General features: G+C 37.0%; 2 protein-coding genes across 9 annotated transcripts in view; both read right to left on the reverse strand.

Annotated features, from left to right (window-relative positions):
* Nucleotides 1-25985, reverse strand: part of GTDC1 (glycosyltransferase like domain containing 1) — a 348183-nt gene extending 322198 nt beyond the window's left edge. For 7 of the 8 annotated variants that reach the window (XM_074363601.1, XM_074363598.1, XM_074363595.1 and 4 more), the window contains exon 1: nt 25850-25985. The gene's annotated coding sequence lies outside the window, so the exon portion shown is untranslated. The remainder of the gene's footprint in view (nt 1-25849) is intronic. The other variant, XM_074363594.1, reaches the window with a different exon arrangement.
* Nucleotides 1-26182, reverse strand: LOC123613724 (uncharacterized). The gene is made up of 6 exons (XM_074364774.1): nt 25922-26182; nt 25468-25870; nt 15230-15283; nt 14263-14403; nt 12902-12990; nt 1-1184 (listed from the first exon to the last, which is right to left on the reverse strand). The coding sequence occupies exons 1-4, from the start codon at nt 26180-26182 to the stop codon at nt 14264-14266; spliced, it is 858 nt and encodes a 285-aa protein (XP_074220875.1). The 3' UTR covers nt 1-1184; nt 12902-12990; nt 14263.

Genomic DNA, 26182 nt, shown 5'->3' on the forward strand with positions numbered 1-26182 from the left:
ATCCTTTAACTTTTTATTATGAAAAATTTCAAACATACACAACAGTAGAGAGAAGAGTTTAATGAATCATATCACCTAGCTTCAACAATTATCATCACTCCATCAATTTTCTTTCCTCTTTAGGAAATCTATTCTTGAACAATGCAAAAGCACAGTGAATTGAGACACCCTTTTAAAAGTGTACCCAACTTTTGACCATGCAGAAATGATGGGTTTCATGCAAAATCTTTATTTTTGTCTCTTACTGGTCTATTAAACACATTCAGCAGAAAACCAACCTCTGCCTTAGAGAAAAAAATTCAAGTAATCCCCATGACTTCCCTGGTAAGTAACAGAAAATCATATGATCACTAGAAATGGTAAGTCTCAGTTCAGTAATTTAAAATAACTAGTCTCAGACAGACAATTGGGGAAATCTGAATATGGACTATGTATTATATAATGTTGTATCAGTGGTGAAGTCTTGAGTGTGATAACGGCATTATGTAGGAGATTATTTTAATCTTTAGGATAAAAAAGCTGAAGTATTTAGGGGTAAAGTGTCATTTTCACATGGTACAGCCCCATTCAACTGGCCAAAGCATGCAGTATATATAATATATACTTGTAGCCAAATGTTATTAACTGGTAAAAGGTATGAAGTGTTTATTAGATTACTATTTCAACATTTCTGTAGGTTTGAATTTTTTCAAAATTAAAGACTACATCCAAATAATAGTCCACACTCCAAAGTTCAGTTAACATTAAATCTTATGTTCTCCATTCAGCTAGGGCCTGCTAGAGCTAGTCACTGTCAGTGAGGGAAGGAGCAGGATCCTTCTCTTCTCACCAATAAGTTTCTCTTCTGTCATCTTCCTGAGTTCTGAGCCCACCCGGACCAAGGTCAGGGAGGGGAGAAGAGGTCAGGCATAACAGGATAGTTCTTACTTGACTGCTACTGTACCAAAATGACCTAGGGCTTGGTGGATATGGCAGGTGTTTAAAGCTGATTTTCCTTCTCTTGGGCAGCGTGCATTCTTCCAAGGGTATGATCCACCAGTTACAAAACTTCCCCCTGGTCATACCCCACAACTCCTTACTGCTGGGATCTTCTTCCCCTGGCAGAAAACTTTCTTGGGCAGGATCCCTTTTCAAATAACATCAGGTTGATATTCATATTCTGGGATACATACATACACTTTGACCTGTTGGAAGAAAGCAGTGCAATTACTTCTCAAACCCAGCCCCACTGCCACAGAACACGTTAGCTTTCTCAGGCATGAGTCAAGCATCAATCCCTTGTGACTCCAACTGCAGACCCATGTACTACAGTTGAAACTCCTCTCACTAGGCTTGGTGAAAGATTCAGATCTCTAACTTGAGAGGCAGGGCTAAAACACACAGCACTCCAATGACATTCCAGTCAAATTTGCGTAGTGGAATCTCTCCCTCTCTTGATATCCTCTATGTGAGTGAAGGGATTCAAAGGTCACAAAACTAGCTCTTCACAACTCTGTATATGGTGTAGCACTTCCCTGGAATATAGACATATCTATTGAATACTGATGCCTCAACTGAAAATTCCGGTTTATCATTCTACCTCTCAGGAACTCTGTTATTAGGTCCATGTTTTTTAAGCAAATACAAGTATTAAATGCCAGGTTCCTTACACTGTGGCATTAAATCACTAATCAAGACTTTTGAAGGCCATTATCATTCTTCCGGAGGCAGGTCGTTTTTATCTTTTTAGTGCCAACACTAGTACCCAGCACATCATGGGTCCTGAAGAAAATGTTTTTTAAAAGGATGACCTCAGCAATGGCAGTGGGTATAAATAAATGGAAGAGTGTATAAAATTAAGCAATGACAGATGACTTTCACTATCTGAAGAACTACCTGAAAATAGACTGCCCCGTCAGTGAAAGTTAGGCTAAGCAACGCACATTTAGTCCTCCCTAATTTATACGCCTAGATATAGGCCTGTGAGAACCTAAAAGGACAACCAAACATCCAAGTGTTTCTCCTCTGTTCTACCGTGACACCCATCTCCATGATTATTCATGGCATACAGAAAATATCCGTGAGTCCACCATTTGTATACAAGCCACTGAGGGCTTATTTGCTTCACCCATGCCACCATAAATAGTGCCTACCCTCAATAAAAAGTTATGTTGATCAATACAGGTTAAAGTAAAGGATTCTCATAAAAGTTAAAAGAAAAGGAGAAAGATATGAATTACATCAGAGGATGAGTACTGCACCACCACCTCAGATTGCCCATAGCAATCCCCGACTTAACTGGGTGAACACTACTTACATCAAATGATGGCCTCTTTATTTCTGTCTGTTCCCTACTCTAGAATTATAGCCATGCAGAAAGATCTATTTTGGGGGAAGCATGATGCCTGCAGTAGTGCACTCTTACATATATTCAGTCAACAAGTCACACTGGAGATCTACTACTTTAATACACCCTAAAGGCTTTCTATTTTGAAGATTACTTATGTAAATGCTCAGTAAATATTACAGAACATCAACTGTGTGCCAGGCTCTGGGCACTATAGGAGAATCAAAGATGAGTAAAGCATTCAATGAGACTACAATTTAATAAGAATTTGACAAATATTCAAAGGACTGTAATATCCTAGTAAGAAAAGTACCACCATAAAGAAATGAGAGACTTTGAAGAATGATTAGGATTTGGACAGGAGGAGGTGAAGAAGGGTTTTCAGCAAAATAAAAAGAAAAAGATGCAAGTATAGGAATGTCGACTAAGACACTACAGTATTTGTTGCGTATAAAAAAGTAGAAAATAACGGTAAAAAAAGCAGACTAAAGCCTAACTGAAGAGGGCCTTCAGTGCCAAGATTATATATGAAAGAAAGTTTTAATAACAAAAACAATAAAAAATAAATTAAAAATAAAACACAGTTTCAAGGAAGAAAAAAGCTACTAGAAGTTGACATTGGTCTTGATATAGATAAAACACTAGAGGAGGAAAAACAGAAATTAGGAAAATTAGATAAGGAGCATTTTAATAGTTTAAGGCTACTGACATCTGTGTAACATAGTTAAAAAGAAGAAAAGTCATCAAGAAAGGACTGACAATATTCAATTATATTTTAATGATAGGATAATATACAACAAAAATATTTCTCTAGATGTACATAAAAATTTTTACTTTTTCTTAAATTTCAATACTAAAAAAGGGAGTAACAAGGAAATTCTAATGCTGGCTATGATGGAATAACTGGCACTAGATGTGTCCTCTTCCCACCATAAATCAGCCATAAAACTGTAAAACTACATATAAAACTGTTTTCAGACACTGGACAATATGGCACAGAACCATGATCGCTGAAGAAGGGAAACCAAGAAGATGAGCCCTATGGTAATCACCCCAGTTTTCTAGATGGAGGTACTCGATGCACCATGGCACAGAGATAAAAGGTGCAGGTGGTCAAGCTGAGTTAAGAGAACAGATATTAGAGTCTTAATGAGGCTGTGGCTAGAATCTGTAAGGATGCAGTGCATCAGACAAAGTAGCTGTGCACAGAAAAAGCTCCAGATATCTACACAGGGATCCCATATGTACGTTCATGGTGAATATTATAATATTACCGCATGAGGCTGGTAGAAGAACAAGTACAAGAGTGCAATAATCTTAACACTACCCAAAGGTCACATAGGCCTAGAAGCAGTCAAGATTAGAACAAGAAAGTAGAGAGTGTTCATTGATCAAACATGGCATTCAAAAGAACGTGAAGGGTCACACCTTAATAATAGGATTAAATTAGCGCTAGAGTAAGGCTACTCAAGAACAATTCTAACAAAGCTTCAAAACCAGTCTCAAGAAGATCAAGATAATCCACAAAGAACTTAAAACTGCCTGCTAAAACTAATACTCTTTTTAAAACGACAATAAAATTGGGATACTCAATAATACAACATTCACAATGCCCAACAGCCAACCAAAAATTACAACACATGTGAAGAAGAAAAATGTGACTGATAACCAATACAAAACAATAGAAAACAGATCCAGAAATGGCAGAAATGATAGAACTAGTACATTAGGACTTTAAAACAGTAGGTACATTAAAAGAGTACTTAAGAATGTACTTAGAATTACTTCAAATGTAACATAATGATGAATGAATGAAAGCTATTTTAAAAAGTAGAACTTCCAGAGATGAAACTGGAGGGGAAGGTACAGCTCAGTGGAAAAGTATGTGCTTAGCATGCACAAAGTCCTAGGGTCAATTCCCAGTATCTCCATTAAGAAAAAAGAGAGAAAGATAAAATTTAAAATACATAAATAAACTTAATTATGCCCCCCCCAAAAAATACAAAAACAAAAACCAACAAAAAACAGAGATGAAATCAAACTTTCTTTAAAAAAAAAATTTACTACTTGGTCCTGTGACAATGTAGAAGATAATTTAACTTTAAGGCATAAAGATAAAAACTGTCCATATAGAAGCAGAGAAAAACAGGCTGGGAAAAAAAGTGAACTGAACTTCAGTGACCTGTGGAATAATATCTAGTCATCAGTCATATATGTAACTGGAATGCCAAAAACGGAGAAGCAGAAAAAATTTCTGGAAAAAAAAAACAGCCTAAAAGTTTTCAAATTTGAGGAAAACCATAATCCCACAGATCCAAGAAACTCAATGAACCTCAAGCAGGATGCATACAAAAAAACACTGAGACACATCATATTAAAAAAAAAAATCTAAAAATTGGTGGTAAAAAGAACATCTAAAAAGCACGAAGGTTTAAAACACACAAACACACACATTAGGATATTGGATTCACAGGAGGAAAAAAATTTAAGGAACCCCATTGACTTCTCATTCAAAGAAAAGGGGGGAAAATGTAAGCCAGAAGACAATGGAAAGATATTTTTTAACTAGCTGGAAGAAAAAAGAAAAAAAAAAAAACTGTCAAGGTACAATTTCAAAGACAAAGGCTAAATAAAACATTTTTAAGTAAAAGTTGAGAACTTTTTGAGAGCAGATCTGTGCTATAAGAAATGTTAAAGAAGTTCATCAAAATGAAGAAAAATTATACTACATGGAAGCACGGATCAACATGAAGGAATGAAGACCACAAGAAATATGCAGGTAAAAATAACAGACTTTTCTCTCATTTTTAATTCCTCTAAAAGAAAACTGACTGTTTAAAGAAAAAAATAAAGAACAACTGTGATACTTTACATAATATGCAGAAGCAAAATATATAACAATACTACAAAGAACAAGAGGGAAGAAATGTCATATATTATTATAAAGCTCTTATATTATACATGATGGCATTATTTAAATAGATTGTGATGTGTATTATAAATCCTATAGGAACCACTAAATTAAGAAATAAAAAATATACAAAGATGTGTAGCTAATAATCCAAAAGGTAAAAATAAACACAAAGAAGATACTCAGCTAATCCTAAAGAAAGCAGGAAAAGAAGATTAAGGAATAAAGAACAGATGGGACATATTTCCAGTGAAATACATCTATTCAGAAACTTTGCACATTTTTAACTGTTATTTGTCTTCTGATTACTGAATTGCAGGAGTTATTTGTATATTGTCAATAGAAGTTCCTTACTACAAACTGGCAGATACTTTCTCCCATTTGGTGGGTTGGCTTTTCACTTTCTTGATGGTGCCGTGTAAAGTATAAAAGTTTTTAATTTTTATTAAGTCCAATTTATCTATTTTTTTCTTTTGTCACTTGGGCTTTGGTATCTTTGAAGAAGGCTTTCTTAACCTAAGGACATGAAGATTTACTCTTATGTTTTCATTAACAGTTTTTTTAGCTTTAGTTCTTACATTTAGGTCTATAATCCATTTGGCATTAATATTAATAGATGGTATAAGAAAAGGGTCCAACTTTATTCTTTGCTAATGGATACACAGTTATCCCAACAACATTTGTTAAAAAGACTATTTTTTCCCTGTTAAATTATTTGGCACTCTTGTAAAAAATCAACTGAACATTAATGTCAGGGTTTATTTCTGAACTCTCAATTTTATTCCACTGACCTATATATCTGTCATTATACCAGTATCACACTGTCTTGATTACTGTAGTTTTGCAGTAAGTTTTGAAATCAGGATGCCCTTCACCTTTGCTCATGTAATTTTAGGATCTGGTTTTCATTTGGCTGGGGGCAGGGGGAGGAGGAGAGGGTAGACAGCAAGGATTTTGATAGAGATTGCCTTGAACCTGTAGATCATTTAGAAGAGTACTCCCATCTTAATAATATTAAGGCCTCTGATACATGAACATGCAATGTCTATTTATTTCTTGAATTTTTCCCAACAATTTTTATAGGTTTTGGAGTACAATTTTTCTACTGCTTTTGTTAAATGTTTCTATTGTTTTGTTGTTGTTGTTGCTATTGTAAATGGAATTGTTTCCTTAATTTCACTTTTATTGTTCACTGCTATTGTGCAGAAATACAATTTTCTGTATAATGCTGTTGTACTTTACAATTTGATGATCATTTATTAGTTACAATAAATTTTAATGAATTCCTTAAGACTTTCTATATTGTTATCTGCAAATAAGACAGTTTTACTTCTTTCTAGTATGGATGCTTTTATTTCTTTTTCTTATCTGTCTTAACTAGAACTTCCAGTGCAATACTGAATACAATTGGTGACAGCAACATTTTTGCTTTGCTCCTTATTTTAAGGAAAAGCATTCACTCTTTTACCATTAAGATGTTAGCTATGTTTTTATATAGATGCCTTTTAACACGTTGAGGAAATTTCCTCCTTTTCCTAGGTAAAGTGTTTTAATTATAAAATCATACTGCATTTTGTCAAATGATTTTTCTGGCTAATAAGATGATCATTACCTTGAAACCAAAACCTGACAAAAATAATACACTGCCTCCATCTTAGTCAGCTCCAGCTACCATAACAAAACACCACAGACTGGGTGGCTCAACAATAGATACTTATTTCTCATAGTTCTGCAGGCTATGAAATCCAAGACCAAGGTGCTGGCCAACTGTGTCCCAGATGAGGGCATCCTGGCTGTGTCCTCATAAGACAGAGAGAGCAAGTGAGCTTCAGTCTCTTCTTCTAAGGACACTAAAGCCATTATGGGGGCTTCACCCACATGACATCATCCAAACCTAAGTGTCTCCCAAAGATCCCACCTACAAAAACCATCACAATGGGAGTTAGGGCTTCAACATATGAATTTTAAGGAGTATACCAAAAATTTTAAACTTGCTCTACTTGATATAGGGCATCTATAAGAAATTTATAGCTAACATCGTAACAGTAAAAGTTTGAATGCTTTCTCCCTATGACTAAGAACAAAGCAAGGATGCTCACTCTCACCATTTCTATTACATTTTACTAGAAGTCCTAGTAAGTGCATTAAGAAATAAAACATACAAAGATTGGAAAGATGTAAAACTCTATTTGTGATTAACACAATCATCCACATAGAATATCCTGAGAAAAATCACACAAAAAAAGCCAAAAGAATTAATGAATGAATATAAAAATCAACTGCATTTCTGTATACTAATAATGATCAATTGTAAAATTTATATTTTAAAAAATACCCTTTCAAAAACATTCAAAAATATAGTTTGTATCCTATTCACTTAACAAAAGACATTGGAAACCAGCATAATAAAAACTATAAAACATTGCTGAAACTAAAGAATGCATAGATAAATGAAGATAAATCATGTCTGTGGATTAGAACAACTCAATATTGTTTAGAAATTAATCCTCCCTAAACTGATCTATAGATTCAATGCAATGTCAATCAAAATTCCTACAGGCATTTAAAGCATATAAGCATAAAGCATATTAGCATATAATTAACATGGTAACGGAAAGGATTCAGAGGGCCTAAACAATTTCAAAAAAGAACCAACTTAGACAACTTACACCACATATTTCAAGACTTAGTATGAAACAGTGGCATGACAGACATACAGATCAACAAGTGATAATCTATGAAAAGACCTACAGTTGTAAGATTAGTTGAATTTTTAAAGTTTCAAGAAAACTCAAAGAAGAAAAAGACAGTTTTTTGCACAAACGGTCCTTGGAAAACTAGATATGGAAAAGAATGGACTTTGATCCTTACACCTTACACTCTACACAAAAATTAATCAAAATGGACCAGAGACTTAATGTAAAAAAGCTAAAACTATAAAACTTTTAGAAGAAAACACAGGAGAAAATCTTCACAACCTAGAGTTACTCAAAGACTTCTTAGATAGAACCAAGAAAGGAAGGAAGGAAGGAAAGAAGGAAGACTGGTAAAATGGATTTACTCAAAAATTAAAACTGCTATTCAGAAGACACCATTAATGAAAGTAAAAGAGCAATCTACAGAGTAGGGAAAAAATATGTCTGACAAAGAACTTGTTTCCAGACAGCTAAAGAGCTATTAAAACTGAATAAGAAAGCAAATAATTCAATTTTTTTAAATGGGCAAAAGACTTGAACAGATATTTCACAAAAGAAGACAAATGGTCAATATGTAGATGAAAAGATCAATGTCACTAGTAAACAAATAAAAGCAAATTAAAACCACAATGAAATACCACACAGACTCACTAGAATACAGAATTAAAAGAATCATAACATCAAGTGCTAGCCAGAATGTGAAGCAACTAGAACTTTCATACATTTTGGGGGGATATGGTACAATCACTTTGAAAACAGTAGGACAGTTTTTTACAGAGTTAAACATACCATTCCATATATCATTATAATCCTAATCGTAGGCATCTAACCCAGAAGAATTAAAGCATAAGACACAAAGACTTGTCCATAAGCATTCATGGTAGCTTATTCTTTACAGGCAAAAACAGAAACAACCCAATGTCCATGAACAGGTAAGTGGACAAGTAAACTCTGGCACATTTATACAATGAACACTAAAGTGAAAAGGAACTAACTACTAAAACATACAGTAACACAGGAAGCTTCAAAACCAAAAGAGTGCATAACATGATACTACTTATATGGAAATCTAGAGCAGGGAAAACTAATTCATAATGACAAAAATGAGATCAGTAATTACCTGGAAATGTGCTTCAGAGAGGGCACATCGATGCCCTTATTGGTTTAACCTCTATATAATAGGTTTTTCATTATCTTTTTTTCAATCAATTATGTATTCAACTATGAACTATGTGCCAAGAATGATTCTAAGTGTATTGGTACAGTAGTAAACAGAACAATATCCCCTGCCTTCATCAAGCTTTCATCCTAAAAAGAAAAAACTTACAATAAAAAAGTAAAAGTAAAATATACAGTTAGTGTGGAGAAGTGCTAACCAGAAAAAGCAACTGGAACAAGGAAAATGTTTTAAATAACACGGTCAAGAAAGGTCTCATTAGGCATGTAACATTTCAATAAAGACCCAAGAAAGGTTAGGGAATAAACTAAGCAGTAATCCGGGGGGCAGAGCCTTAGAGGCAGAGAGAAGGGCAAGTACAAAGGCCTTCAGGCCAGCTATCTAGGGGATGACAGGATCAAGGGTGAATGGGGGGTAGTAAACAAGACAGTCATAAGATAAGACTTCAGGTGGGACATCATGCAGAACCTTACAGGGTACTACAAAGACAATTTTTACAGTGAATGGGAAAGGAAACAATTGAAGAATGACAGGATTTGACTTATGTTTGAACTATGATTATTTTGGCTACTGCACTGAGACTAGACTGAAGTGCTGGGTTATAGGTTGAGAATTTTAAAAGTAAGCCAGGAGACCAATCAGAAGACTATTAAAATAATCCAAGTAAGAGATGAGAATAGGTTGGACCAGGTAGTAGTGGAGGTGGTGAGAGGTGGTCAGATTCAGATTCTAGGTGTATTTTGATGAAGAGTCAACATAAACTGATAGATGAGGTATAGATGTGAGAGAGGAGTTAGGGATGACTCCAAGGTTTTTGGTCTGAGTAACATGGATGGTACTGTCATTAATTTAGATGGAGAAGACTAAAAATGAAACAAGTTTGGGTAAAAGGATCAACTGAGTTTTGAGCACTTTAGATTTAAATACCTTTAAATATCCATATGGAGGTATGGCATGACAATTGGATATATGCCAAGAGTTCAGAGAAAAAACCTCTTGTAAAGATTTTTTTTTTTGCAAAGTAAATCGCTGGTTATCATGGTGTATGTGTGTTTGTGTATGTTTGTGTAAAACATTCAGGAAATAATCCATACTTGAATTTAATACATTAGGGCCTCAGCACTAATGGACTGTGTGTTTTCTGATTTGCATAAATCCATACAAGTCGGCTAGGCACTTCACACCTTTATTTTTACTTTCACATCTGAAGTACAGCAATATGGATAGATAAGGTGTGTATTTAAGATAACAACGTGAACAGACACATTCCTGGAGCTATTGCTATTTAAAAATGACACTAGCATCAAGATACTCATTCTTATTCTGGGAAGGTTTTAAAAAACAATCACTTGTTATGAAACTAACTGCACTGCCAAATGCTTAAGATCATATGTAAAAATCATCATCTTCTCTACATTTTACTGTTTTAAATCAAGGAAAGCAATAGACTTTGTGATTAGATTTAGAAGTTTGGTTTTGATGCTTATAACCATCTAGGTTCTAAAGTGAATAACGTCTCCATGCTACATCTCATAAAGGAATTACTGTGCATTACTAATGTGCAAAAATGGTATATAAAAATACCAAACTTCAACTGGAATTGTAACATGGGCAAGCATGTTCAACTGGTGATTGAAATCAGTTTTTAAAAAGTAAAATTTTCAGTGTAAATGAGCATTATTTCCTCCCAGCCATCTATTCATTTCCAATTCCATGCCTTCAATTACTCCTCATGCTAGAATGTCCTTCTTCCCATTCTCCTCTTACAAGGCCCAGCCCAAACTCAGTCTCCTCCACAAAACTTGCCCTGAACCCCAGTGGCATTCAGTTGTTTCCACATTCCCACAGCATTGCCACTTAAAGGTCTGGAGCACCTATGTCACTCTGTCATTGATTAAGTTTACCTATTTACACTAAAGCAGAAGATCCTTGAGGACAGAAAATCTTAAGTCATCTTTGCCTGTCCTAAAACGCTCAACAGAGTACCTTACGTATCAGATTGTAGGTATTCAGTAAAGCTTTGTTCAACCTTTAACCTAAATTAAAATCTTATTAAACTAAGATGATCAAATACACTTAACTCAATGGAATATGAGCTTTAATTTCCTTTCATCAATTCAAATATAGTCTTCTGGATTTCACCTACCCATCTCTCCATAACATCCCAGTTAAATCCTACTGCTTCTCAATCATTTTCAAGTATTGTAAAATACAACCTAGTCCAATTTACACCTTTAATTTTACATTTTATTCAAAGAGTATCCATGCACCCCACCTCTGCCCAGGCCAGCCAAGATAAAGAATGTAATCAGTTTCTTTCAAAAGACAAACGTAATCAGTTTCTTTCAAAATCCTTCTTGGCTTTTTCTCTACTTCCTTTCTCACTTTCTGGTTCCTCCAGATCAGAATAGGCAGAGGAAGAGGGACAAAAGTCCTGTGTGCCTACTTCCATGGAAGTGTAGCCATGAAATAAGAGGATATGTCATCTACATGTACTTATTGACCACTATCTTCTCTCATTCTCAAAATCCTGTTTGGAAAACATTTACGTTCTAGCAAAAAAGAGGCTGGCCCTTCCACCCTGAACAGTTCTCTTGTATGGGAGATGCATTCTCAGGCTGATCTCTTACTATCCTACCCAAAATCCTCTTCAAGGACAAGCAGCCCTCCTTGGCAGGATCCATCAAGATAACTCAAGCCTGTTTACTTCCCAAGGGATCCACCTGGTCGACCAAAAAAGAAAACAAAAAACAAAAAACAAAAAAACCTCATACCTACTTACCACACTAAATGTAAATGTCAACTCTTTCTATTACTGCCCTCTCTTTAAACAAGCCATCTCACTAGCTCCGGTCACTCTCCTCCCCTCCAAAAGTCTAAGTTCAGGAATCCTCCAAAAATCTAAGTTCAGGAATGCTCCAAATTCTAGGAGACAGATGCTATGCCCTCTCAAGAACTCTTTAGAAGGTGCCATTACTGTATCAAGAAACAAGATTCTGCAGCTCATTAAACATCTAGACAAGAAATTAAGTATCAATCTACCCTTCTGGAAGGCATATCCAAATCCTGGGCTGAAAACAAAAGGTCCTTTTGGGGAGAAACAGGGAAATGTCACAGAACTAACCTTCCACTAGATTAACAATTCTTCACTTGAATGACATTTGTAAAACCCCTTTTCTAATTTCTCTTATGTATGGAAGTGGGTACTGCAGTTCTAGTCTCCTTTACTAAGCCCCACATTCCTCTTTAGAATGTAAGGATACTTACTAACCTTTGTTTCAGCCTTGGAGCTTTAGCTGAAATTCTGAAAACAGAGAAGTCATAGTCATCATCCTATCATCTTAGGTATGATTTCCCTGCATTACATGTACTGCTTACTTATTATAAGGGAAACTTCATTTTAAGCAACTAAATGTGAAACAAAAATTTACCAAAAAAGGGTGTTGCACAGAATTTTGCAACAATAAACAGTAAACGGTAATAACAAGTCACTCTATTCTACTGATATCTTTACTCTAGTACCCTTGTCAAGCCAAAACAACAGTGTTCACCTATGATCTTAATTACCTCACATTTACGATCTCTTTCTCTTTTACGTCCCACCCATTTCCCAACGTCTACAATAGATTCACTGTCTCCATTCACAAAATTACTTCCCACTCACCTCAAGGAAATGCAGCTTTAACCATGGATTATGAAGTTAGAGGAAAAGGAAATGAGGGAAGGACCCACTCAAACAGTCACTGCTCTATTAAAATAAACACAGTAATGTATGCCTACTACATCTTTACCTTAATCTTTCTTCAATAGTCTTTCTTGAAGTCCATGAAAGTCAGGATCACTATCTTCCTTATGTCCTATAACCATGACTAAAGAAGTCCTATGTAAAACATACAGGACAAAAAGATGTAACTGATAAATTCTTAAGACCCTCTAAATATCAATGTTTTGTCATCTCAAAAATCAATTCATGAGAACTTACTATGTGGCAGGATGAGGGAGGACAAAATTTTTTTCCATCACTGAGAGAAAATTAGTTTTAAATTCTTTAAGTTTCTTCTTCTCCTGATTAAACTCAAATCAATTACTGGCCCAAGAACCATAGTTGCTTGCCTGCAATTATGTTCTCAAATTCCAATAAACAGCACTTTCTTTCTGCAATAAATTACTTTTTCATACTCACATCTATGAGACGTCTTCTCAGTTTCAGAACGAACAGGTAAAATAAGAATAACTATAACCTATCAAGCCATATTTATGCATTATTCTATATATTTTTAAAAAGGTTTACTTTAGGGAAAAATTATAGCTGCAATCTACAAAGGGATCTATTTACTGTCCCTTCCCCCTTATAGGTTTCCAGAAGACAATGGAATTCCTGATTTGAATGTACTATCAACATTAAACCCATATGTTTCTTACTAAATACATCTTATCTATAAGGTAAACAGGTTTTGCTGCTCTATTTAAACATACACATGCACACACAATCATAGTCTTTCCTAAAGTACCTTATATTTGAAAATGGGAAAGTTTTCCAAATATTAATCACAATTATGCCAAATAAAATCTTCAGGGCAGTTCAATTATAACACAATGAACGAATGACGGAGCATTTTATTTCAAAATCCCTGAGTTTTAGGATCTGAACATCTATAAGAACATCTCTTTCATTCCAGATTCAAGAGTTTAAAGCATTCAAATACTACAACACACCTGTCTCTCAGTTATAGGCATTGCTTCAATGAAAAAACAGCTTAAAAACCATGAAATGAAATCAATTCCACATAAAGCCATCGTATGACTGTGATCACTAATCTGACTTGTAAATTAGATGTGTGTTAACTTCCACTAGTCAGCAACCCGCAGATCTTTTTCCTAACGGGATGGCTGTTAGCTGCACTGCACTCTGACCAAAAATGTGCACTACAGCGGTGGCACACTGACAGACTGAATAGTATAGGCCTTAAATAAAGATTTCAAGGTAAATCATGAGGAAATCTTTCTCTGTCTGTAGATGAGCTGTATGAACTATATAAAATATAATCTATGTTTTATAGCTGCCAGAGTTTTTGTTGAATGCTAGATGAAAAAAATGTTGAAGATTCACTGAGGAAAAAAATGGGATTCAACTCTGAGAGAATCCACCCACCTCATTTCCCAGCACTGCTTTCAAATCCTCTATAACTGGTATAAATAAATGTATACCAAAAGCAGGGACTCCAACCAAATAAAATATTGATTTGCTTCAGAGAATACTTTGATGTTGCAGTTTTCTTATGATTCAGTACTCCTAGAAAATACACAGGTTTAATTCCAGTTCATATCTGCTCACTAAATCATCTTAAGTGAATTTAGTTAATAGATCTGAAGACATTAATTTATTAATAGTTATTATTAATTAGTATCTATTAATTTATTAATTTCTTAATGTTCTGTGCATATTAATACTGTACAGTATGATTTTCTACTTACTACTGAGTTCAAGAGCCTACACAAAGGGATATTTTCCTAGAAAATTCTAACTACAGTAGCTTTTTGCAAACAGAAACATATTCTAAACACACTAGGGGAGAGTAAAATTTCAAAAACTCCTCCAAAGAAAAACTTCCATGTGAAATTATAGTCCTTACATTAATCTTTTTTAGGTAAATTTTTTTAGGTTGAGCAGATGTTTCTCTTTACAGTATTTTCCTAAGTATAAGAAAGCCCAATACTAAAAGGTGATAATTATTAATTTCCATAATAGACAGGATCTTTAAAGTTTGATTAGCAAAGCAATTACTAAATATCATTATGGAATAATACATTACACATTCCCCATGTAAAGATCAAATTTACTTCAATCATCCCCAACCCCCACCAAAAAAATCACTTTTATTTAGTCATGAAGTCCTTGGAATCATAGTAGGGCTTGATGCCATACTGGTGTCATATTCTGCCAGTCATCCAAAGAATATGCCAGCCTTCTTTTTCAACTTCTTTGTCTACCAGTGCATCACTGGACCCAGCAGGCAGTTCACCCAGACAATTTCAGTAACGGATTCTGGCTCTCTCTGCATAACAGATGAAAATCTTTATGAAGTATCCAGTTTGTCTTATAGCTGAGAGATATGAACCTGCTGCAGATGTCAAATCAAAATTCTTGAATGGATTTTTATCATCAGTGTTACCTATAAAACAAGACAGTGTCACCAACAGCATTGTCCTAGAGAATATCTATTTCAGTAATGCTAATAAGCTTTCTGCATCATAAATGATAGTCATCTATTTGCCTAAAACAGGGGTCAGCAAACCAAAGCCTGTGACCCAAAATTCAGCCCACTGCCTGTTCTTACATAACCATTTTTCATTATAGCTTTCATGCTATAATGGCAGACTTTAGATGCAACACAGACTGTATCACCCATAAAGCCTAAAATATTTACTATCTGGAGCTTTAACAAATAGTTTGCTGACCCCTGACCTAGAGAATATTCCATGGGCAGGTAATATGATACCCCATGTTTGTTGCATGGAGAACGTGAGTGTGATGACTCCGGTATTCCCCTGCCTTACTTCCATCCACTGACTTAACAAGTATTTCTTGGGCAGGTCTGTCACTTCAGTGTAGACAATTAGCTATGCTCACTTTGCTTTCCACTTTGGATCAGTCCTGCCTTAATCCAAGGGGTCAACAATGGCCTTGGGTAGGAAGAAGACAAGCTCAACCTCAGGTCAAATTCTGGTTCTCCAAAGTTGGCCTCGACTGTGTCCCCAAGTTCTCTTGCTTCTGGATTTCTGCTTTATATCCACCATTCACCATCACAGGCTTCCTGTGTAGATGTGACTCTTAAAAGTCTATAGTTCCTATGGTCCAGAAACCCTAGGGCAGTAGGCTGAGTCACAGCATTTTTTGACTAAACTGTGCCAGCTGATCATCAGTTCTACCCCTGCCTGAACAGCCACCCTGTAACGTGAATTTGTTTGGGGCCCTTGTGAAGGGCTTCCATGTTCCAGCACTCTCCTGGCTTCCTCTACTCTTCCTGATCATGAATGCCCCTGGAATTCATCAATTTCCTTTTACATTCAAACCTCTGGCCTATAAATCTATGAGTTAAACCTTCTCAATTAGTTTGTCATTCTATTTCTTGAGCTCAGTTCATACAATAATCGGATACAAGAGCACAACACAACAAAACTCTATTCAGATGGATTTCTCAGCCTAGGACTACCCATCCCTTATTTTTTAGCAACTGCTCCAAAAGGGAATATATCATCCCCAAGCAGCATCCAGAACATCCCTTGTCCTTTTTCCCTCCACCACTGCTAGTTTCCCCAAAGTTTCTACACCTGCTTCATCTGAGAGTGCTACCATCCTTTCTACCCACCCGGGGTGCCTAGGATACCTGTGTCTCTTGAACATTGCTTCAAAATGCCTCTCCTGCTTCCATCAAAGCTTTAACACTCCTGTTTCTACTATAAATGGGAAAAGGGGGTTCCTTGCCACTATTGGACTGCAATGGAGTAATGTATTTGGCTAGAATCCTAGGAGTCAGAATATAATTCCCCACAGAAAGACATTAATAATCCACAACAAGGCTATGCCCATACTACTAATGGTACTATAGAATCTATCTGTAATTCATATCATATTGTTGCTAATAACTAATTCACAAACACATTAGTAAGTTGTGGACTGTCTAGAAAACAGCTATGAAACGTCAGAAAGACTTTACAGCAGACAGATTAGCCTAGTGTAGAGACTTCAAAGAAAATGGCAGTTTATTTTCAACAAAGTGAATTTCACTGCAACCCTAAAGTACATGGTAAACACCTCTTAAAACTGCATGAATAGCTCACAACCAAACGAGTGGTATCACTAATGAATATGATGACTGGAATGACCATAAACCATTATCTCAATTCTGCATAGCAACCAACATACATCAATCTTAAATAAAAATGAAAATCTTCTTTAAAAACACACACACGAAGTTTCTGCCCACTTGGGGAATGACAAAGAACTCTAGTGACATACCCTTACAATCAGGAAAAGAAACTATTGGTATGAAGTCCATATTCCAAAGGAATACTCAGAAGATTAAAACTTTAAAACTTTCTTCATTTGATGAATCTAGCCTCCTTCCCTTGAAATAGTTCTCAAACTTCTTAGGATCAGGACTCATTTGTGTTCTTGAAAATTGAGGACTTCTAAGGGCTTTTGGTAATACGAGTTATAATTATCAACATTTACCATATTAGGAATTAGATGAGAAAATTTTAAGTGTTGGCTCATTTTAAATTTTAATGACATTTAATATGACAATACATTTTATGAAAAATTACTTTATTATATAAATAAAGCTTAGTGATAAAAAATGATACTATTTTATAACTTTTGCAAATTTCTTTCATGTCTAACTTAATAAAAGACAGCTGGATTCTCATATCTGCTTCTACATTCAATCGGTTGTGATACATTGTTTTGATTGAACTATATGAAAAAAAATAGCCCCAGACAAATATGTAGTGAGAAAAAAGGAAGTATATCTTATTATTAATAGCATTTTCAGGTAACTGTTCTTCGTTGATACTAAATCAAAACTTAACAAGTAGGAGTTTACAAATTTATTGGCTGTAATATGAAATCCAGTATCACATAAGCTTTTCGTATTCCGTTACTTGCTTTTTATAAGGAACTTGTACCATAACTTTGCAACACTGATCACCTTGAAAATATTGGTTCATTGAGTTATATAAATATTCCAAATCTTGACATAATTAATACCACAGGAAAAACTCACACTCATTAATATCACCACCTATTCCATCAGAAAAATCTTTAAAACTGGAAAGCTGACAAGAGCACAGCAATAGATACAAGTCTTCCCAAAATTTTAATTTTCACTTGAAAGCTCAAATTTTATCAGCAGCAACAAATATTGTCAGTTGTTTTCTCTGAAATAACAGTCTCATTTTGTTCACTTTCAAGAAGATGACTGCCAAATATCCAAGTCTAAATAATCATAGTTTGTCTGATAGCCTTTCTTCCAAGTAAAAATGTTTCATGCAAAATATGGCTAGTTCAGCTCGCAACTCAAAACATCACATAAGGGTTTTTCCTTGAGACAAACAACATACTCTGGATATGCAGCAGAAGCGCCTTTTGCATATTTCCTATCTCATCACACAGAATATTAGAACAGTGTACTCAAGAATCAAGATTTAATAAAACTAATCATTTTTACTGCTTCATCAAGGACATTCTCACATGAAACTGGCTTTTTTTTTTTTTTCTTTTTCTTTTTTTTTTTTTTCCTGTGAATGCGTGGCAGTGAAGAATGCAATGATTACTAGTACAGTCTGGTGCCACTGACATTTAATATCTACTAAGATGCCCACAGTTTTACCCACCATTGCTTTAGTATCAGCAAGGCAAACATAAAACAGTGGAAAAGGCGAAAAGTTACTATTACTATAAAAATAGTTTTAACCTCATGGACCCCCTGAAAGGATCTCAGTGATCCCCCCACAGGCCTGTATACCACAACCTGAGAACGACTCCTGTCTTAAGGAAACACTGAAGGCTACGAATGATGGATGACCTGTCATCCCCAAATCCACAGTAAATATCTCCCATCATAAGAAATATATTAAATATCTGCATGAACTCTCTCATTGTAACTCAAAACTGGTCTAATATGTTCTCAAACTGAATTAATAATAATATAAGTACCAGTAGCAATTAACATTTAATGAGCTCTTATTTGTATTGTATCATTTAATCCTCATAATTCTATTAATTCTCTGATATATTCATGCTACAGATGAGGAAGCCTGAGGTACCGAGAAGTAAAGCCACTTTTCCAAGGTCATGGTAACAGTTATCAGTATTTATGGATTCAGGCTTTACTAAGTACTTTGCATACTTCACCTCTTAAGTCTTAACAATCTTTTTTATTATCCTTTTTTCCTTTATAACTTTTTATACTTTTATTACCCATTTTACAGACAAGAGCTTTGACTCAAAAAGGTAAAGTACCCTGACCAACGTTACCCAAGTGTTAGATCATCTACACACAAGGCCAAGTCTGTCTTACTCCAATGAGCACACTACTCATTCTGCCTCCCTATCCCATACATCAGTATATGCTTTGTACATAAACAGCTTGATGGTTACAAAAGTCTTACATAGTTTTAAAGTCAGCTGCGCAAGGCCTCTATTTGGAATAACTTTTATTAATTTGACTATCTCTGTCATCAAATAGAACAAAACCTACTTTCTTATAACACAGTATAAACATATAACATAGATCGAGATAAACAGTTCATTAATTCACATTATTAAACACATATCTGTGTATGACAACTCAATGCAGCTGAGACTACTCTTTAAAAAAAAAACACTCAATACACTTAGCTGATATTATCCCTATATTACAGATGAGGAAACTGAAACCCAGAGAAGTAACTAACTTCCCCCAAAGATATGCTGTTCATAAATGGCACAGAGTCAAAATCAGTTTGGACTGATCCTAAAGCCTAAACTCTTCAATTACACCACCTGCATATATATAAGGTCTCTGGCAATGAGCTAGGAACTGCTCACAAGGTCTGGATACAGAGCTTGCTCATATCATATCCACTCTACCCAAGGCAATTAAGATATGAATCATCTTGTATCTCAAAGACCAAGAGGTGAAAAGGAAGCTGGTGCATGCTGAAAATAAGGAGCAATGTTCTGAGGTGCTTTAAGTAAAGCATCCATAGGTAATGTTGAAGAAAGAAGTAAAATTCACTTAACAGAGGTGTCAGATAGCATATATCTCTGTGGCTAAGATAAGCTTGCCTCTGTTTAAAAACAAAATAAAACAAAAAGCCTAGAGGAAAATGTCACCACAGCTACATAGCCTATCTACAGATTGCACAATAACTTTCAGATGCCAGGAGCCTAGGAATGCTGCAAACCTCAGTAAATGGCAGCAGAAATCATCTTCCTAAAACACTCCAAACTCTAATCAATCAGAAAAATGTTCATTTCAAGTTAGGATTTGTAAAGGTCAGGGGTTATGCCCCAATGTTTGTTCCTATTTCAAGGGCTTACATTGCAAAATACTGCTTAATATTAAATCCCAAGGGGGACAGGAAAAGAATCAAGGTCTATCCAGCTCAGTTCACTCTTACAACTTGTTGTAACAACTTGCAAGGAGTATAACCATTTTGAGATTGGACAGAGGAGTGTGGCTTTAATTTCAATTGTGTCCTCAAGGAGTCCCCACACACACTTGACATTTGACAGGAAGGTGACAAAATGGAAGGCTGTGGTGTACCACCTAAAAGGGCAGGCAGTGCAGGCGAGAGATGAGCAACTATACTTGCCACAGAATACCATATTCCGGATTCCCTCTGTGGCAAAGGGAAAAAACCCTATAGAACCAACTCTATCTCCTCTATCAGTGATTCCTAGCATGACCAAAATAATCAGAATCTAGTCAGGTACAAGCAGCTGACGGATATATAGAAAAAAAAATTCAAGATTGAGGTCACGTCCCTTGACATGCATCATTTACCCTAAGGATTCCCCCACTATCTGAATGAATTTCATGTACTTCATCTCATTCAGGTAATTGAAGTTTTCCTCTTAGAGTTGTAAAGAGTTTACCTCAACATAATTAGTAAACTGTCCACTTAAAAACACTACAAAAATTACCACCCCCTCCTCTCTACACATATATACTCCACCATCATTAAAAGTATGAGATTTTGGCCTTCACGGGAAATTTAGTTCAAAAGTCCTCTTTTAAAAATTAGCACAAGAAATTCTACAATAAAAGTTATGGTCATTACCTTTTTAATACACTGTTTGCATTACTTGTTAAAGACATGGTAATTTGGGTATTCAATACATGACTACTGTTCTGAAACCAAATTACAGGTTCAGACTACTAAAGATTTCACGACTTGCCTCAATACAATAACTGGGATTGTATGGAGAACAAAATCAGAGGTCTCTCCTTTTTATGAGCAGGCATTTAAGGGCCTTTTAATGAGAATTTACTCTTTAGTATATAATTACTAATGAACAAAAATAGGGCCTTTAAATTTACTTCTTTATAGTGCCATAAAACTTCTATTTGTAAGAAATATAAAATAATAATACATATTAATCAAACTCAAGAAAAAGAGAAACATGAAACACCTAACAATACATGATGAAAATTATATACCTTCTCTTCTTAAATAAATGACCTGCCAGATGACTAATGATGCCATTTTGTATACGGATATGCTTATAAGTTAAAATACAGACTCCCTAGTGCTAATGATGGCAATGAAATATCTGAACCTCTTGTATGAACTACAAATTTCTATATGAACATTGATTTCCCACACTTATAACAGACTTACTGTTAGGGTGAACGTATACCTAATCAACATTTATTTATCACCTGCTATGTGCCAGGTACCGTACTAAGTGCTGAGCACACGGCCAGGAACAGCACAAATTCAGTCCCAACACTCGCGGTACACGGTCTAGAAAGAAGGATAATGAACAAATGTACTACAGGAAAGTGTAACAGGCACTTGGTCAAAAGCAAGCTCAAAACTAAGACATGGGTAGAAAATCAAACACTTGAAAATAATTAGCTACCACTGAAATTGGATAAAATTCACCTAGTAACTAGGCCAAGAAGGCAGAACAAGAGCAGGGTAGTCAGAAAGGGGATCTAAGTAACGACTGGATAATCCAGGGTGTCCTAGAGTCAGATGCAAGTGAAAAGTTGACAGCTGACCCTGAAAAAGAAAGCTGAAAGTAAAACAGCCAAAGAGCCCAGCTCTCAGCTGGCCTGACCTGAGTATCTAAGAGTGAGCGCGAGTTCAGGAGGCAGCAGCAAAGTTATCGTGACTTTAAGTTCTGCCCCACTGGAAGTAGGACGCCAACCATCCACCATGGACACGACCAGGTCCTCGCTCCCTGAGAAGAGAGGGGATGGCAAGGAGACGGAGATGGCCAAGCAGCAGAGTTTTTAAGAGGCTTAAGACAAGGTTCCAGGTCTACAAAGGATCTGGAATACAAAAAGAAATAACATAAGAAATGTATCAACTCTATGGATTATTTAATGCTAAGGCAAGATGGTGGAATTGCTTTCTGGTTACTTTTAAAAATAAATACCCCCCAAAATTATAATCTTAAATTTAAGTGACTTAAGTGTGACCTTCTTCAAGTGTGGAAAAAAAGGACTAGATATTCTCACTAATTCTTACCAGTTGTTGGATTCTATACCCTAACTCCATCTAAATCTATACTGATATATTCTAGATCTTCACACACACTTCCCTAAAATGTTTACGCCACATATTTCAAAACTCTTGATGAGTAAAAGTATTTTTAAAAATGAGAATCTCATAGTCAAACTGAGTACATGCTAAGGATACAGTAAGACAATATACCTCTGAGAGCAAGGGATGTTCAGGGAACCAGAACAATTACAGATCCCAACTCCTGAGGGAGATGGGGATCTTAAGGTATTTTCAGTCTTAAACATCAATTCAAGGACTGGGTTGAAGAGACAGAACAGGGAGTGGGTAGACCAGGCAGAATGAAACTGACATAGGAGCCAGTAATGATAGATATGAAATAACTTGCTCCCTATAAATTAAGCACCATCCTCATCCTACTCTACTGTACAATTGTATTCAGTAATAGTGTCAGTAGAAAAAAAAAATTGCATGTAGTCCAAAGATGGAGTGTCCCTGTGAAGACCACTATTTATATAACTCAACATACTCAAATAAGAATCACACTATGGAAACAGCCCTGCATTTACCCAAACATTATTTGCCAAGGCCATTCAAAGAGTGGAGAGGTGGTACTTTCCAAAAGGAATGCTTGAAAATTTTCCTCAGTTATTTTTTTAAATAAAATAAAATACTCTATAATAATGTATTGAAGAAAGAGAAGAGAAGCCCAGGAGAAAAAGAAAATACAGCAGGGTTTGTTTCATTGTTTTGATTTTGGGTGGGGTTTTTGTTGTTTTCTTGTTTGTTTCACTATGTACAACATAGCGAAAAACTGTCTAAAATATCATTTCAAGACAGCTTGCCAAGGTAGTCTGAAGTCTGAAAGTCATGTTGCTTACAGAGATCTACATACTGAAAAATATATCCTTATAAAGTGAAACCAAGGCTAAAAAATGTGGCCTACTATTAATTAGGGTCATTTTATTCATGGTTTTCAAACTTTGCTCCAGGGGAAAATTCGGATTATTTCAGATCAACTTAAGTGTCCTATCAAAAAATTTAAATAATATTGTCCTTTCCCAATTTCATAGTTAATAATATATATTAAAGAACAAAATTCTCAATATTAAGATCTTCCCTCAGTTTTTCTAAAATATTTGATACCTGCTATCTCTTTCAATATTGGAATTCAGCCTAACAGAGTATCTGATTCAACACAAAAACGGAAATGAGTTATTTCAAGTTTATAATATCATGATTCATGACTTCCAGGCACTCTGCTACCTTCTCAAGTTTGATTAAGGCCAGCAAGACCACAAGCATTTACAGAATACCCACTACACTTGACATGAGTCATACACAGATGAATAAGACACAGTCCATCTTACATGAAGCCCCTACCAGGGAAAGTGTACACAAGCCAAAAAGGATCTACTAAATGCCTGCAAGTAAACACTGGGGTGGGAGATGCAAAAAATTCTCCCCACCGGAGAAAGGACTTCAGGACTTCTGCATTTGAGGACCACTAAGAAAAGGGATGCTGAGGATGCTGGAATTCAATTACTACATGAGTACAGGACCTTCCTTCCTAATTAATATCAAGACTCCATACACCATCACTCTAAGACCCTTGAAACGCCATTCTCCTAGGACTGACATAGACTTATCTAACTCAATATGACTAAACATTCTTAAAGTGAAAATAGTTATTTAATTCAAACAAACTGCAAAGTACTGTTTCAATTAATGAAAGAATGGAAACATTCCCAAAATATAATGTTTCATTTGTATCTAATGAGTCCTCACAAACTAAGGAAGATACTCAAAACACAGGGGAAAATTTTAAAAAACCAAGTAATTATTAACTTTTACGACATCAAAATCAAAACAAATTTCGTATAAAAATATCCACTGAAGAGGTCTGAATTATCTACTTAAGTGTTTAGTTAAGTCAACTACTTCTATTCAGTTCATGTTAAATCTCTTCAAGAAACTTGGATTTTCTCTGCAAAATAATGGGGCTGGATTAAACTGCTGAAGTTCCTTACAAATAGAAAAACTCTGTGCTTCTGAAGTCCATAAGATTAAAATGTCAACACGGTTTCGTAACAAAAATAAAGAAACCTTCTTAACTTCTCAAACTGGTAATGCTATAAAATTCAGTTTCCTACCTCATTTTAGTATCATGGCTCAGATCTTACCTATCCAGTTTTCAAGTCTGAAACACAAGATCCCAAAGAAAATACATAATGAAAGGCAGTGGGACCCGAGGAGACTATTCCACATCAAATGTGGAATACACTAATTAAAATTCAATATTGCACTTGGTATGTGGGTTCCTACATGAAACTCCTGCCATGCTTTAGCTTAGGGATAAACAGGTTAATAGAATCCAATAAAATGGCTCTAGTGAATTATACTGCATTTCTTTACAGCAGCCCCTTTACCTGACCATTCTGGTGAGCTTTAAAATCAACTTCAGGCGTGGCACCCAATAACCAGGGTGAGCCACGGCACACGGGGGCTGCATTCTGTGTGGAAAATCACCGTCAACGCACGTTTTCCACTTCAAACTGTGATACAGGTGGAGGAAAAAAGTGTAAAGCCTTCTCTTTGAACCTCCCATCATACTGCCTCCAGGCGCTAACAAGAATTATCTCAAAGATAATCTAATGCAGTACAGTTCTCAGAAGACTAAAAGTTGTCTTTGCCAGAGGAGGAGGGAAAAAAAAGACCTCCCTCGAAACTAAAGGCTAAATTAATGTAGTACTGCAACTTCGCTGTTGGGTACATGGCTGGATTTACAGGACAAATTCAGAGAACCTTTCCGCCCGAACATACAGAATGCCTAGATCCCGGTCAAAATAATCCTATGCTGGATGCGCAGAGGAAGGCTGGGGGTGGGGGAGGTCGTTAGTCAGCTGACTGACTGAGGGGCTGGTGAGGTCAGGAAAGTGAGGGCGATAAAGGGGCCAGGCGCAAAGAGGCCCCCCAGGAAGGCCTGGGGGCGCGCGTCACGGGGGACCACCGGCCCGGCCATCTCGTGGTAGGCGAGGAGGCCCCTCTGCTCCTCGGGCCAGCCCGGGAACCGGCCTCCCTCCTCCCAGCGAGAAGGCGACGCGCCGCCACCCACCCTCGCCGGCCGCGCGATGAGGCGGCGGCAGCGGCGGGAAGCCGGTCCGCATGACGCGCAGAACCCAAGAAAACAAAGTCAGAAAATGACAGGCGTGCAGGAAGACTGAAACGCAGCAGCCCGGGCGCCTCTCAGGGCGCGGAGCGGACGGCGGCGCAGCCAGCGAAGCGCGTGCGCCCGGGAAGCGCGCCGCCCGCGCGGCCCTCAGCTCCGCCTCCCCCCCAGCTCCCCGCGCCGCCGCCGCCGCCGCCGCCGCCGCAGCCCCTCTGGGAACTCCGAGCCGCGCGGCCCCGCGAGGCGGGCGCCGAGGAGGGGAGGGGAGGGGCTGCGCTCCCCGCCTCCCCGCCGGCCCGCGAGGTTCCCCAGCCCAGAGCCTACTCACCTCCTCCTCCTCCTCCTCCTCCTAGTCTCTCCCTCCTGGCCACCGGCGCGTCCCAGCCGGCGACGCACTGACGCCGTGCCCCTCCCCCGCGGCCGCCACCGCCACCGCCGCCCCGCCCGGCCCGCGGCCGCGGAGGCCTCGGGGCGCGTCAGGCGCAGGCCCCGCCCTCGGCCCGCCCACGGGCTCAAGGCTCCGCCCCCTGCGTGGCCGGGACACTGCGGGTGCCTGACTCAGCGGCCGCTCCCGCCCGTGAGACCCGGAACACCTCGGCTCACGGCCTCCGCGCCTCTCCTCACCTGCCCACTGCCCAGGGGGCCTCGCTTCGCTTCCCAT

Source organism: Camelus bactrianus, chromosome 5, assembly GCF_048773025.1.
Source record: "Camelus bactrianus isolate YW-2024 breed Bactrian camel chromosome 5, ASM4877302v1, whole genome shotgun sequence".
Taxonomy (NCBI): Eukaryota; Metazoa; Chordata; class Mammalia; order Artiodactyla; family Camelidae; genus Camelus; species Camelus bactrianus.

Bases quoted from the DNA above. Each gene is read 5' to 3' on its own strand.
- LOC123613724 (XM_074364774.1), bottom strand. From the start codon at position 26,182: ATGGGAAGCGAAGCGAGGCCCCCTGGGCAGTGGGCAGGTGAGGAGAGG. The intron at 15,284-25,467 runs GTGGGTGGCGGC...CTTGTTTTATAG, and splicing joins TCATCGCGCGGCCGGCGAGG to GTAACACTGATGATAAAAAT. The intron at 14,404-15,229 runs GTTCATATCTCT...TGTATTTTCTAG, and splicing joins TGATTTGACATCTGCAGCAG to GAGTACTGAATCATAAGAAA.